This window comes from Dasypus novemcinctus, chromosome 3 (genome assembly GCF_030445035.2).
Source record: "Dasypus novemcinctus isolate mDasNov1 chromosome 3, mDasNov1.1.hap2, whole genome shotgun sequence".
Taxonomy (NCBI): Eukaryota; Metazoa; Chordata; class Mammalia; order Cingulata; family Dasypodidae; genus Dasypus; species Dasypus novemcinctus.
In genome coordinates this window covers 149627391-149642988 of record NC_080675.1, presented here as the reverse complement: position 1 = coordinate 149642988, position 15598 = coordinate 149627391, and the positions used below count along the sequence as shown (strand labels likewise).

The 15598-nt window shown below is 47.1% G+C and overlaps 1 protein-coding gene across 1 annotated transcript in view; it reads right to left on the bottom strand.

Moving 5' to 3' along the window:
* The window catches only part of ARID3B (AT-rich interaction domain 3B), a 68210-nt gene that overhangs the window by 8752 nt on the left and 43860 nt on the right, over nt 1-15598 (bottom strand). Inside the window, exons 5-7 of the mRNA XM_004476632.5 lie at nt 2527-2710; nt 1065-1342; nt 680-937 (exon numbers count right to left, since the gene is read on the bottom strand). Coding sequence (XP_004476689.1) covers nt 680-937; nt 1065-1342; nt 2527-2710 — 720 coding nt within the window. The remainder of the gene's footprint in view (nt 1-679; nt 938-1064; nt 1343-2526; nt 2711-15598) is intronic.

The following is a 15598-nucleotide window of genomic DNA, read 5'->3' as shown; positions in this document are numbered from 1 at the left end:
AAAAAAAGAAAAAGGAGTCAAGGGCAAAAATGGAATGTGTGTGAGGAAGGGAAGAAAGAAGAATAAGGGAAATGGAGTGTGTGGTTCAGGCAGAAGGTGGGGCATTACAAAAATGTGGAGAAGGGGAAGGATGTTTGCTGCCAACCTTGTATTACCCTTTCCCTATTGTTCTGGGGGTTGCTGGCAGCCCCAGTGCTGGTGCTGGCGCTGGGGCTGTTTCTGAGTTCAGCCTGAGGCAACCTGGGCCCCTGCTGCCTCAGGAACGATGGTGGTGTCCTCCACCCAGACCAGAATGCCCCTGCCCTTAACGTGCCAACATCTGGTGAGGTATCAGGGTGAAGGCCAAGCTCATGACAGCTGTCTCTGAAGGCCTCTGGCTCCTTCTCCTTGAATAACTGCGCTTCCATTATTGTTAGCAAACCGTGCACTGCCCAAGGCCATTTCAGGACCTCTAGAAAATAACCACAGGCTGTGAACTGAGATCTCAGGTCACAGAGGCTCCATGTGGTTCTCTTCTGGGGGTAAGGAGAAAAGCTAGAGGAATCTTTTCTAGGTTAGGAGTTAGAATCTTACCCCCTCCCATCCCACCCCCATCTTTGGGGACATGACCGGGCCCTTGTGCAGCCGGATTTTGGCCCACATCAGAAAGGGAGAAAGCTGCCCTGAGCCTGGCACTCACCCCTGCCGTTGATCCTAATCTTCATGGGCAGCTGCCGTGCCATGCTGAGAAAGTTGCGCTGGAAGGCCTGCTGCACCAGGCGCTGCTCCTCCTCAGACAGCCTTGATGCTTTCTTCTCAGCTGGCTCCCCTGACTCCAGCCGCTCTCGCAGCTGCTCCAGTGTGGCAGTCCGAGCACCTGCCTGCTGACCTGCCAAGGTCACGGGCACAGCCAGGCGATTTGGCACGGGTACTGTTGTCACCTGGACTCCATCACCCGCTGTGAAGGAATCAGAGCTGGAACAATCCACAGTTGGCTCTGCCACCCAAAAACCCGGGTCTTCAACAGGGGGAAACTTGGCTCCCTGCCTCCCTTCCTTCCTTCCTCCCCCAAGGGCCCTGCTGACCTTTCCTGAGAGTGGTTGCTGGGGATATCCGAGGGCTACTGGCATTGGTGCCACTGCTGGAGCCAAGCCCAAGGATGGGGAAGCGGATCTTGGGTGGGGAGAGAAGGGCAGGGGCCCCAGTGGCGGCGGCAGCAGCAGCGGGTGAGTAGCCGAAGAGTGAGGAACTGTAGCTGGGCCGCCGGCCCTCCCTCCTGTTGCCATCAATGGCTGCCTGGAGTTCAGCTGGGGAGCTCAGGGCTTTCTTCTCACACTCATAGGCATAGAGATACTTCATGTACCTGGAGGGAAGGAAGGAAGCTAGGAAAATAATCCAAAACATCAGGCCAGAGACCTGCCCAGTTTAGCTGATCGGTCTCTGGAAGCACCTGGTCAAGGCAGGGCTCCAGGGCAAAGGACTGCAACGTTGGTGCCCTTGGTAGAGGAAGAAAGTATGGTCTCACTGGATAGTCCACCAGGCTCCTCAAATTGTATACTCAAATTTGAGCCATCTCTCCTTAAGGGAAATAAATGATGTCTTATGTCACGTTTTCATGTTTGTTTTGGTGCCTGTTTAGTGCCCTGGGAGAAATCAGGCCCACGTTTTGCAATGTTTCTCTGATTCCTTGATCTTCGAGCCATTTTGAGTTAGATGATCAGTCAGGAGCAACTCCTCCCATTGTGTGCAGGACCTAGAGATGCTGTCCTTCTGTGTGTCAACTGTCCCAAGAAGCAATTCTCTACCCAAGAACACTGGTTATAGCTCTGTCCTCAACTTCTGCTGAAATAAATCCAACAGACATAACCCTTCTACTTGGAGTCAAAGCCAGGGCACGCTACCCAAATGATGGGCAGGCTGCTCATTCCACATTCTTCACAGAACATGTGTCAGTGTGTTCCTGAAAGAACAGGATCCCCCCTGCCCCTCCTTCTCCAATGCTACTCTTGGTTTCACTGCTCCCATCACCCTTGTAATTAACTCAAATGGTTACAAAAATAGGTCACCAATCCCAATGGGGCCTGCCTGCCTTCTTCTAGGTCTCCTATTGCTGGGGAAGTTTCGTATCAGGTAAGAAGGGCTAGGCTGAGGGTGGAGGTGCTGTTTGGGAGATGGTGCGTAGATAGCGTGAATCCCGTCACATAAGCCCAGGTTTGAATCTCAGCTCCACCACTTACTAGCTGGTATGGTCTTGGTCAAATTACCTAACCTCTGAGACTAAGTTTTATAACCTAGGAAATGGGGATAACACTACCTTTTGGGGTTGATTGTGAGGTTGGAAGGAGATAATGAAATACTTGGTAAGCAGTAACGCTCATATTATTTAAGTTTAGTGAGGGATTCATTCCAGAAAGTTCCCTACGGTTTCAGGAATTCCATCTTGCTTGCTATACAATGGCATTTCCTTCCTTCCTTTCTTCTAGATTAGAACATTCCCCTTCCCCTCTCTCAGTCTCAGCTTCCTTCCCCCACGGCCCGGCTACTCACTGGGTCCTCAGGGTGAAGGCGGCACTGGTAATGGATGTGGGCAAGTTCAGGCCTTTGGTGATCTCCCTCCAGATCTTCCTGTTGATAATCTCCACCAGGCCACCCTTCTCTGTCACAAGCTTATACAGCATGTACAGGTCTAGGATCTGCTTGGCCATGATGGGGATTCGGTTGATAGGGGTCCCTGTGATTGTCCAAAGAGAAAAGGGAGGGTTGGGTCAGTATCAAGCAGAGAAAGAAAACATCTGTGTGGGCCCACCTTTTGATGAGTTGGCAATAATGTTCATGAATCTGCTTAGAAATGTTAATTGGATACAAACCCAAGAGTCTGGAAACTATCAGATTAGCTGTCATTTCTCTTTGGGATGAGTAGCACAGGTAGAATACAACAGTTGTATGGCCCTGGGCAAAACAACTTTTCTGGCTGTTTCTATTCTGTTGAATAAGAGGATGTGACTACATGATTTCAAAGATTTTGTTTGTTAGCAATAGAGGTTCCAGATTTTTTTCCTAATGAGATTTAGCAACTCAAACTCCTCTGGAGCCTTCAGCCTCCACCCAGTCATCACCTTCTCGGGGAACTGTTTTCCCAGCTCCCTAGACAGAGGAGGTCCTGCCCAATCACCCACCTGTATAGTTCCCTGTGCTTTTCTTTTGTGGCACTCAGTGCAGATTGTACCTGTGACCTTATTTGCATACCGCCTGCTTTCTCCTCTTTTCCTCCCCAGACTTGTGGCTACTGGTCCTGTTGCAGGATGGAAAAATTGTTTTTCTCTCATGTGTGCTACCCCATGTCAAATGAGCTGCTGGACACACAGGTCTCCAGGGGGATGAAAAGCCACTCAACAATTCTCTCCCCACTAATCATTCTTCTCCCTGGCCTCTGAAAGAGGGAGGGTCAGAACAGCTTCCGCCCAGTGGCCCTGAAGGGAAGCAAGAGAAGCCAGGGACTTGATTAGGAAACCTGGCACCGAGCAGGAAGGGCTACTAATGAGCACCAGGGGACGGTGGGGAGGGCGGGGCCCGGGCCCTTTCACGGCTGGCTGGGATGGTGGTCAGGAGGCGTGATGGATGACTGTCATTTGGCAGCCCCAGGATTAATGATCTGGAGGTCAGAGGGGAGAATTCCGTAGGGAAGGGTCGCCATCCGGGGCAGGGAATGAGACCTGTTGCCTTTGCCTCTTACTGCACACAGGCAGCCCCTCCTCTGCCTTGCCCCCTCCCATTGCCCAATCTTGCTGAGGGCTCACTGAGCTGCCTGGCAGACTTCAGGCCAGCTTGAGGGGAGAAAGGCTGTTTGTTTCTGTCCCTCCTACTACTTTCCCCTAAAGGAATGGCTTTTTTCTTCTTCTCAGCCTTGGAATGTTAGCCTCAGCATCCCAGGACAGTTCTCTAGGACTAGTCAAGCAAGTGAATGGAGTGAAGACCCCCAAATTCCCATTTATGAAGAGGAAGCAGCAGGTGCAGGAACATGCAAGACTGCCATGGTGGGAGCAGCCTCTTTTCTATGTGTGGGAACTACAGCTCTAAGGCTTTTGCCTTGACCAGCAAGTCTTTGGAGGGTCAAGGACAAAGAGGTCCTAAGAGTTAGATTCTCATGTCAAATACTGGGGGATTTCTGGTGTACTCCCTAAGACATCCAGTTCATATGTTGGCTAACATTTTCTTCCTGAGCTATTCCAGACAGTAAACCCTAATCCTGTCGTAAGATGAACGCCCAAAACGAGAGAACTAGTCCCTGGCAAAAGGGCTAATGCCCACCTCTGCTGGTAGGCATGTCTGCCCATGCACACTCAAGCTTCCACGGCCTCACCTGGAGTCTCTGGGAGGACCCCGCCCCCGCCCCCCAACCCAGGGACCTCTCATATAGGCCCGCTAAGCTCACATATCCAGAAGCTTCCAGGGCATCTTTACATGTGTGACCTGTTTTCTTCCAAGTCAGAATGTTCATACTGAGCTCCCTTTCCCCATCACTTTCAATTTTTTTTCCAGCAGTACTTTGAGGTCTTAGGAACATTTTCTCCTCTACCATCCACTTTTAGACTGTTAGGCAGCTCCATCAGTCCTTCCTTTGAGGTATTTTTCAAAGATATCTTTCTTCTAGATCCACAGCCACCACCATGCACCAGGCCCATGCTGGCTCACAACTAGATGTCTATAACAGCTACTTACCTATACACTCAACTTGCACACTACCAGATACTAGACAATCTTAAGAAAACATCACTTTGATCATGTCACTTGCTTTATTGTTTAAGAACCTATAGGGAAACGGACTTTGGCCCAGTGGTTAGGGCGTCCGTCTACCACATGGGAGGTCTGCGGTTCAAGCCCCGGGCCTCCTTGACCCGTGTGGAGCTGGTCCAAGCGCAGTGCTGATGCGCGCAAGGAGTGCTGTGCCACACAGGGGTGTCCCCCGCGTAGGGGAGCCCCACGCGCAAGGAGTGCACCCATAAGGAGAGCCGCCCAGCGCGAAGGAGGGAGCAGCCTGCCCAGGAATGGCGCCACCCACACTTCCCGTGCCACTGACGACAACAGAAGCGGACAAAGAAACAAGACGCAGCAAAAAGACACAGAAAACAGACAACCGGGGGAGGGAAGGGGAATTAAATAAATAAAAAATAAATCTTTAAAAAAAAAAAAAAAGAACCTATAAAGATACTTACTGTGTACCCAACCATCCCACATATCCAACCTGTGACCCATGTTCCCAGCACTCAAAGTTATGTATGAAATACAAGAATGTCCTTCTATGAACTAGAACAAATGTACACCACTATTGCAAGATTGTAAGAATGTGAAGTGGCATGGGAAAAATACAGTTACCATAACCTATGGATCACAGTGAAGAGCAACACTGTAATATTCTTGCATCAATGCCCAAGAGGTACTGTGTTAATAATGGGGGATATGGAAAAAATAAACCAAATGTACACTGGACCACAGTTAGTGGTAATAGTCTGATATTATCCCATAATCTGTAAAAAATGTTCCACAACTATATAGTGTGTTGGTGGAGGGGTGCTGTATGGGAATTCCACACATGTGTAAGCTTGTTTTGTAAGTTCACAACTTCTCTAATAAGAATATTTTTTTTTGAAAAAAGCTATGTATGAAATCTTTCAAGCATATCCCAATAAGTCATTCTCACTTTAATTAGTTGGGTCTTCTCCCTATCATCCCCCAAACATGTTCATTTGTGCCTCTACTTTTTAGTTTGTGTTTTCCCTTCTCAAGCCCAAAATGATTTGACTCTGTTCAAATCTTCCACATCATTCTTCAGTGTCTACTCCACCCAGGAAGAATTTTCTAACTCTTCAGTTCATAATGGATTTTGTCCTTTTCTGAATTTCAATGATGACTCCTACAAGTTCAGCAAATAATTATTCTCTAATTGTTTCATGTATGTTCATCTGGTCTCACAGGAACACTAAACTCTATGAAGGCAGGGATTGCCTTTCTGTCACATTATAGTGTTTAGTCAATTAACCTAACATGCAGATTAAAAAAAGCTTTTTAATTTGTCATAGCAACCATCTCCATGGTCATCCAACTGTGAATCTCAAAAATGTTTCTCTCATGCTTGTGGTGTGCCCACCAAGACTCATCATTAACTTTAAGTGTCTCATGCTGAAAGTCCTGAACTCGAGTCACTGTCTCCATTCAGGACCCAGAGAACACGGTTCATCAGCATGGTCTTATTAAACAGCCCAGGGGACTGAGAGGCCCAGCGCGCTCAAGCTCCTTTCTTCCAGGCCCCACAATAAGGAGAGGACTAGCAACAGGACTCCACTGAGGGGAAGGGCAGAAGAATAGAGATTTGGGGATTTTGAGAAAGTAAAGAAACCATGACCTCATACAGCAGTGCCAAAGAAAAGGCGGCTAGGTCATGCCTGTGCTCTACAAAGGACAGATTTCTTCCTCTTTTGTTAACGGAATGTTTAACCAACACATCAGAGCTTACTCAGCCAAGGGAGTGTGACCGTCCTTCAGAACTGTCACCTCAGGACCCAGATATCATTTGTGTTTTTGGAACTCCTTTTGCAAACAGCTTTCCAAGTTTGCACTGTTTTCTTCTGAATCTTTGCAATGGTGGTATATTTTCAAACGTGGAGGGTGGACCTTACTTTTAGGAATGGTCATCATTCATTTGGAGGTAAGCCAGATAAAAAGGATGAAATGACCAGGCCATTTATATTGTTTTTGACTGAATATAAGGTGTGACCATAAACCATGAGAGATTTTCAAGTGTTGCTCCAACTGCCTCTTCTGAAGGCAGGAATTACAAATTCATTTATAAAATTTAGTCTTCTTATAGTCATACAGAATATGACTGCATCTGACTGCAAATGGCTCAGGGGCAAGAGAAAGAGCAGTAGATACAGGACCTGAGAAAACAAGGAAGGGCCAAAGTGGCATCTTAAGCTAAGCTTATAAACCTAACCAATAACTGACCTCCTCCCAGCACCATCTGAGGGGAATGCACATTATCTGGGGGACTCTCTCTCCACACCAGAGAAAAACCACAGGTGAGGGGTACACTGGAAACCCCGGTGGTGGCCCAGCCCACTCTGGGTGGAGCAGGTATTCTGCTTTCTTTATCTCAGAATGGACTCTCTTCACATGGACCTGTGCCCTGGTCAGGCACCCTTGTTAGAGATCAGGTAGGTAATTTGTTTCCTTTCCCTTCCCCTTTTTTCTTTAAAAAACAAAAACAAAAACAAAAAAACACACCAATTCTTCGTATTTTCCAAGTGCCCTATAATAAGCAGGTGCTTCTAAAAATTTGTTTGGAAAACAAAATGTTGAAAAACACAAATAAGTGAAACTCAATCACAATTCTATACCTTAAAGTTACAGAGCTATAAAATAAATCAAAATCCCTAACCCTGCCCCCTTTCAGCTGTTTGTTCCCATCCCACATGCTACCGCTGTTGACAGTGTTGTGTAGTCCTTCCTAATTTTCCCCAAGTTCATAACACACATCCATATTTACATGTACGCACACACAAGTAATTCTTACAGAAACATAATCATGACCTGCAATTTACATTTTGGGGTCATTGTTTTTCACTCAATATCAAGTTCCTTCTTTTATACCTGTATATACAGATATACCTCCTCTGTTTAAAGCAGCAAATTATATGGAAAAACCATATATATGCCATTATATTCCTTGTGATGGACATTGGGTTGTTTTCAGTTTTTTGTTAGTACCCAGAGAGCTGCAGTGAATATTTTTGTCTCACTCTGTTTTAGTGCTTTTGTTTCTGTATTGTTTCTGTAGAATCAACTAGAAGTATGAGTTCTGAGTCTGATGAAATGCCCTCTTTAAATTTTAATAAAACCTTCCAAATTGTCCTCTAAAACATTTGGAAGCACCTTACCCACCCACCAATAGGCTGTCAGGACACTGGGTATGGGTGCTTCCTTTCTGTGGCTGGCCCTCTGTAAAAGAGCAAGTAGCTCTCAGTGCAAGGTAAGTCCCTTAGGAGCAAAGAAAGGGGAGGCTATTCTGAGTGGTGGCTCTAGATGGTATTATTTTCTCACTTATCAGGTTTTTTTGCAATTACCCAGGTAATTCAGGCACAAAATCCTGCCCTGGCTTCAATTCTTTTCCAACAACTAACAGAGACACACAATCCTCTGCTTGTTCTATCTCTGTGATTTGCTTTGTGCTTAATGGACCCTGTCCATTCTCCTTGTCCAAAGGAGATTCTACTATGAAGATGGGAGACGTTTTAGCTGAGTTTACCTTCCTGAACAAGAAAGAACTAAAACATAATGGAGGGGAGAGGACAGACATATTCAGGCCTCAGTTTCCACAATGGTGAAATGAAGTGTTTGGACTAGAAGATTTTCTGTCCTAAAGTCCTATGAGTCTTAAAACTTAAAATCTGATAGTTGTGATTATTACCAAAGGGAGGTAACTTTGCTTTGAGGAGCTTGTCTGAGTTATGGAATAACATTGCCAAGCAACCCTGAGTCAGATGGTTTGGGACCTTCACCTGTGAAGGGCTCCTGTGTGACTTAGGACCAGATCTGTGAAGTACAAGTCTACAAGCAGTGGCTCCAGTCAGAAGCCTTATGGGGAAGGCAGGTGTGTGTGCATATGTGTGCGTCTCTGGCCTTTTCTCTGGGCTGTATTTTATCTTCCTCTAAGGAAGCCCTTTGCTCAGAGGTGCCCATAATGAATGCAAAGCAACGTGCAGAGAACCAGGAAGGAGGCCAACACCCACTGAACAGAGCTCTTTGTGGGTTACCAGGGTTGGGCCAGCTGCAGGTCAATCTCCACCCCATCATGCCTCCCTGAGCAGGGCGTGGGCTTGTGATGGAGAAGTCTGTGGACTGTCAGTCACTGCTATCAAAGCAGGAGCCCAGGATTGAGAGTAATCAATCATGCTCCCTCTGACAGGAATCCAGAGCCTTATCTGTACCCCAAGAAATGCCGCTGGTCTCTAGTTCCCTCTTCAATAAAGGAGACTGACAGTTCCGACAAAGAAGCCCCTTATCGGATTTCAGCCAGGGAGCCTGAGGGACAGATGCGTAAAAGGCTTTTATGAGGACCCAGACCCACTGAAGCTGCTGGAACTCATAAGGCTTCAATGCTTGTTGGTGGAATGCCACTGGACATGCACTAGCCAGCCAAAGCGGCAAAAGCTGTGACCAGGCGCTTCCAGCACAGATGTGGCTAAAACAAAAGCTGCACTCTGGCGTTTAGACAGCGGAGAAATAGCTGGGGGGACGGACAGGGGCAGAGAGAGGAGATGGTCTCTTCTGGCTCTAGGGACAAAGGTGGGATATGGCACAAGTGCTGGAGGGAAAGCCTTCCTGCCACCAGAGAATGGACACGTTCCAGTGAAGACGAGGAGCTACCGGGGCAGGGACCCCTTTCTGCTACTGGTCAGGGGTGAAGGCCCAAGACCCAGGGCGTGGCCCCGCCGCAACCCTCACTGCCTCTTCCTGGCTTTCAGAAAGGTCATTAATCATTCCCCTAGCCAGACTGTCGGGAGAGCTGGGCGGCCAGCCAGGGAGCCTCGCAGAGCTAAGACCCACAGTAAGTGGACGGCCTGGGCAGCCAGGCAGGCTCCGACTGTTCCTCCGCAGACTGATTCCTGCCCTGTTCTTCAGGAGCTAGCAGAGAAATGACTGGTGACTTTCCCTCTCCTCCCGCCGACTTGTTCATGGAGAAAATACCTTCCACTGGGGAACCAGGCAGCAGGGTCTGGTAGTCTGTAGCACAGTGTGTGGGCGCACCATTCCACCAAATGGGGCAAAGGCAAAGGACGTGCAAACCCTGAATACTGCACTGCCCGCTGTCTTCCAGCCCTCTACCCCATGTTGTCCAATGAGTGAGTAATGCGAATTCACTTCTCTTTTATGGCCTGATACAACAATTGAAATATAACTTATGTAGAGTGCAGTATACTAATCTTAAGTATACATAGCTCAATGGAGTTTTACTTCCAAATAACCCACATAAACAGCACTCAGATCAAAATATAGAACAGTTCCAGCTCCCTAGAAAACTCCCTCATGATCCTTCCCTATCAATATCTACTCCCCGACCTCACCCCACCCTGGAGGACACCACTCTTCTGACATGTATCACCACAGGTAAGTTTTCTTGAACTTTTTTTTTTTAAATTTATTTTTTACTCTCCGCCCCCTCCGCTGTTGTCTGTTCTCTGTGTCCATTCGCTGTGTGTTCTTCTGTGTCTGCCTATATTCCTGTCAGTGGCACCAGGAAATCTGTGTCTTGTTTTATTGCATCATCTTGCCGCGTCAGCTCCTCCATATGTGTGGCGCCATTCCTGGACAGGCTGCACTTTTTCATGCTGGGTGGCTCTCCTTATGGGGTGCATGTCTTGCGTGTGGGACTCCCCTATGCGGGGGACACCCCTGCGTGGCAGGGCACTCCTTGCTTGCATCAGCACTGCGTGTGGGCCAGCTCATCACACGGGTCAGGAGGCCCTGGGTTTGAACCGCGGACCTCCCATGTGGTAGGTGGACGCCCTGTCCATTGAGCCAAATTCGCTTCCCTTCGTGAACTTTACATGATGGAATCACAGAGTATCTCTTCTTTTATGCCTGGCTTCTTTGGCCTATATTAGGTCTGTGTATCATCCACACTTGCGCACTGCTACATAGTAGCCAACACCCTGCCTGTGCCACTATTTACTCATCCACTATACTTCTGATGGATGTCTGAGTGGTTTCCAGGTTGGGGCGATGATGAGTGGTGCTGCATGTGTCTTGTGAGCAAACGAGCTCTTTCTGCAAATTGTATACCTAGGAGTGGAGCTGCTGAGTATATGCTTGTACTATGATTAGCCTTAGGAAATACTACCAGGGAGATTTCCAAAGTGGTCATACCTATTTATATTCCCACCAGCAATGTATGAATGTTCTGGTTGTTCTATAACCTAGGAGGCTCATTTTAAATTCATCACCTTTTTTGATACACCAACTTAGATTAACTGCTTTAGATGAAGTTTCACAGTATATGTAATACTTCTGAAATTATTGGTATGACTATGTTATCACTTTCTTAAGAGAAGTTTTCACCTTTTGGGTACAGATAAATTAGCCAAGGAGTTAGAGTAAGGTGGCAAAATAAATGCCAAGAGCCTGTCATGTCTTCTCTGCTTTGCCTACTGCTGGATTATATAGACCTGGCTGGCTTATCTGGGAGAGAAGGGTTTAAGGCTGATCTGGGGGAGGTGCAATGACTCAAGGATCTTCTGGGCTGGGCAAAGCACAACTCTCTGAGCTTCCATTGTCCAACAGTGCCATGAGCCTCTCAAGACCCAGCAGAGTTTTCCCATCATGTAAATGGGGTAAACCCTCACTTCACCCCAAGACACAGTGGCTCACTTTAGAACAAAGGAGGTGAAACTGTCAAATAACCCAATTTTACTATGTGCTAGAAGTACCAGTAAAATATTTTAGGGGGAAGAGGCTGAATTGAAAGACAAAGGTGAATCTTTCCTTTTAATCGTGACTTCAAAAGTCAAAAGCTCTCTTTCTACTATCATGGATTATTGGTAGCTAGTTACAGGGCAAAAGACAAATTATATTTATCAACAGCAACTGGATCACCTGGGGAGAGAAAAAGATCTGCCTTCAGACACAGGGCTAATCTTGAGACTTAAAGATTTGAGTTTTAGATTTCCATTTGGAAAGTTAGAAAATGAAGCCCAAACCCTATTTCTTCTGAGAAAGACAAAATATTTCAATTTGCCAGGAAAGGTAGCCACAGACGGTTTACTGCAAGTTGTAGAATATGCAAGAAATTGCCTTACCACCAAAAGGCAAAGCAATATATGTCATGAACATTTCCTTGCCTGAGATGGATAGATAAGCACACAACAGAAGGAAAAACACTCAAATTGCACTTTGAGGCAGACCAAGTCCTTTCCCACAGTAAATTCTTTGTATATACACATTAAAAACAGATCCAACAATCCATTTGGGAAAACCAAGGTCAGTTTGCAGCCCTGAACAGAACTGGTGGGGGAGGGCAGGAGCTGTGCGAGTGAGGTCTGCACGGAACTTGTCTTCCACATGACCAAGCGGCTCTCGAACTTTGTGGCCTCATGTGCTCAGAGGGGGCAGGACTGAAAATGACAGCCTTGCTCACAGGCATTCTGGGTATGTACAAGGTGCTTCCGTCTCCTGTACAACTCACCCCCAACCCAGGCATCATCTTGCCTTGACAGATGGCAACCTCTGTGCCACTCTGAATTAGTCGCATCTGCCCTTCTCTGGCAGGTCTTACCGTGAGATGAAGGCTCCTCTCATGTGCAGAAGTAAACTCTGTATTAACTAGTCAGCGGCTGTCAGACGCCCCCTCCACTTGTGGAGGCCTCTTGTGGAGACAGGCCAGCACTCTATGGGGCCTAGACTGTCCATTGTCCCAAAAGGAGGAAAAGTGATGGAATGGCTGTTGCTAGGGGCCAATTTTTTCAAAGGCAGTGCAAGAAAGGAAAGAATGCTGGCCTGGGAGTTAAGACATCAAGTTCTAATTCCACTCTGTGGCCTGGAGCTGCTTCTTCACGGGTAATGGTGACAACCTCTGCCCAGTCTACCCCAAACAGCTAGAGCTGTGGGGAGCAGCAGATCAGATAATGGGTAAAGTGTATGAGATAACAATAAAAATAACAGCAAAATCATCATCACGATCTTCCTGATTCTTTGATGAGACCACAATTGTTTCAACTCCTAGGGAGTAAGTTTTTTTCTTCCTCACAGATAAGGCAGAATAGAATTGTTTATGCATAGCCTTTGCTTATTAAACTGCCAAATTAATCCCCCCTTAGGGCACTGGAAGACTAAATGGAGAATCCACAAGGGAATGTTATCTCAGAAATCACCCAAAGTGAGCTAAATCAACTAGAGAATTTTATTTAGAACTGTTTGGCTTTCCTCCTGGCAAAGAAATGTGTATTTTACACACAAACACTCAGGGCAAAAGGTAAGCAAAAAGGGGCACCAGAATTCTGAAATCCAACCAGACTTTCTAGAGAAATATTTGAGGGGGCAGGGAGAGGCAAGCGAAATCAAGGGCAACTTGTTTAACTCAATTTGGTTTTAGCCAGTGAAAGAAGAAATACTTTATTCAGTAGGGAAAAGGGAGAAGCATTTGACCTTAGGGGTCTTTAGCATAGTTTTTACACAGGCAATTATTTTGATGGAAAATGGGTAATGGGGCTTTTTTTCTTTTCGATCATGGAGGATAGCTCGTTTGTTGGTTGCTCAATGGACACACACAGACACACAGTCCAGAAAGGCAGAACTTGGAACAAACTTTCAGATTGACACCAACTGAACCCTCCTCTTATTTTATAGGTAAGTAAATGGTGGCCCTCAGAGGGGAAGGATTTGCTCAAGGCAATGGAGAAGGGTGGAATGCTAGGCCTGGTTTTGTGTTTAAGTCCAGAGCTCTTTCCACCACCACACTACCCCCCTGTAGCAGGCAGGAGACACCCATCTAGGCACTGCCTCGGGCCCACCCAACTCTTCTCAGGCTCCTCCTACTGGCGAGTGCTCCACTGGCAGGAGAGGGGATAACCAGGGTGCAAGTCACTCCAGCCAGGCCTAGAAACCTGTGGTGCCCGCAAAGCTGAAAGGCCCATCTGTTGCAGTCAATTCACCCAAACATGTTAACAAGTGAGAAAGACAGCATAAAGCAGCAGTTACTGCCTTGTCCCCCTCTCCCCCCAGACCGCTGTTTTATCACCTGCAGCTGCGGCCATTCAGGGCAGCCTTCTGGCTGCTGCATCCCCCGAGGCCTTGCCTACTTCCTCTGCAGGTACAGCAAGTTGTGTCAGAATTGCCCAGCCCCCTCCCTCAGCCCAGGCCTTTCAAACTCAGGCTGGTTTTCAGCGGCTCCTGTGAAAACCACTGTTTATCTTTTACATTAGCTCTGGAAGCTGAGTTGCTGACCTGCTGCAGATATCCACAAGACCTTTCCTTGGTTCCAGCTAACAAGACCTGGCTCCTGAGTGCCCCAGATCCTCCAATTTGGGAGTGATCACAAATGGTCGGGGGCCCTTAATTTCATCATTATGTGGAAGAGCAAAGAGACCAAGCTTCACATGATTAAAAATGCAATCCAGTCCCAGCCTTCTTGAACCACCTACCCTAAAGTGTCTAGACTATCAGAAAAAGAGAGTTTTGAGGAGAGGAAATCACTGTGAATTTAAAGGAAGCACTCTCCACACCAGTCTCCCTGCCTCAGTGTCCCCTTACCAACCCATCTATACATGTTGCCAGAACAAGTTTTCTGAAAGTTTGGCTCTGATGACATCCCCTGTGCTTTGCCTTTAATAACTCGGCCTGCTCCATGCACTGAAGTGCTCAAAGACAGCTCTTCAAGGTCTGGTGCCAGACCCAGCCAGGATGACGCTTGACCCCAGGCCACAGGAAAGGGTTCTTCCAGCTGTGCTGGGGCCAAGCATGCCTCCCCTGGTATAGTTTCCTCCTCTCCCATGCCTCTGACATGCTGAAGCCAAAGCTCCCCTAGGGGCCTTCCAGAACGGATCCCAGAGGGGAACTCAAGACACATTGGACCAGGATTCTCCCGTAGATCAGGTGTGGAGGTCAGAAAGACATAAAGTTGTTGTTCTGCAAGGAGCGGATGTGGCTCTAGCAGCTGAATGCCTGCTTCCTACATGGGAGGTCCCAGGCTTGGTTCCTAATACCTCCTTAAAAAAACCAAAAAACAAACAACAAGCAAAACAAATGGAAAAAAAAACCAACTCAGGGGAGCTGATGTGGCTCAGTGGTTAAGCACCAGCTTCCCACATATAAGGCCCTGGGTTCAATCCCTGGTCCTGGTATCACAAAACAAAACAAAAAACAAAACAAGGGTGCTTGTGCAGAGGAAATTTTAGATCTTTATTCTCTTTCTCTAGTTTCTATGGCAGTGGTTCTCAAAAGGGTTGTCGCCTGTTGGGTTTGCCCCCACGGGACATTCACAGTATCTGGAGACATTTTTGGCTATTATGTCTTGGGGGTGCTCCTGGCATCTGGTGGGTGAAGGCCAGAGATGCTGCTAAACATTCTACAATGCACAGGACCCCACCCCCATACACACACAACAAAGAACTATCAGGTCCATAAGGTCAATAGTGCGAAGGTTGTATTAGACTAACAAGTATCAAAACCAACTGAACTGTCTCCCCTGTTGGTGATAGCAGCAAATAGAGAAATACCTAACATATATGCTGAAGACAGGAAAAAGATTTACTTGGGACACATATATCTATAAATTGGCATTATCAAAGGGGTCACTTACTCCTGTTCTGGGTGTCCATAGAAATATACTAGATGGCAATCTAGTATATTGGAATAGCAGGATATTCAGCAAAGACTGCTGACTTTCAACTACAGGACAGCTATCTAAAGGGACACAGGTCCACCCCAAATCTCCTGGCAACCTAGCCTCCCTGCATGCAAAAGCTGAGTCAGGAAAAAACAACGGGCCTACTTATACAATGAGCATGGAGGTGCACACAGAATGACAGAGTGGCTGTCCTCGAGGAGCTCCTCATCTAGTGGGGACACA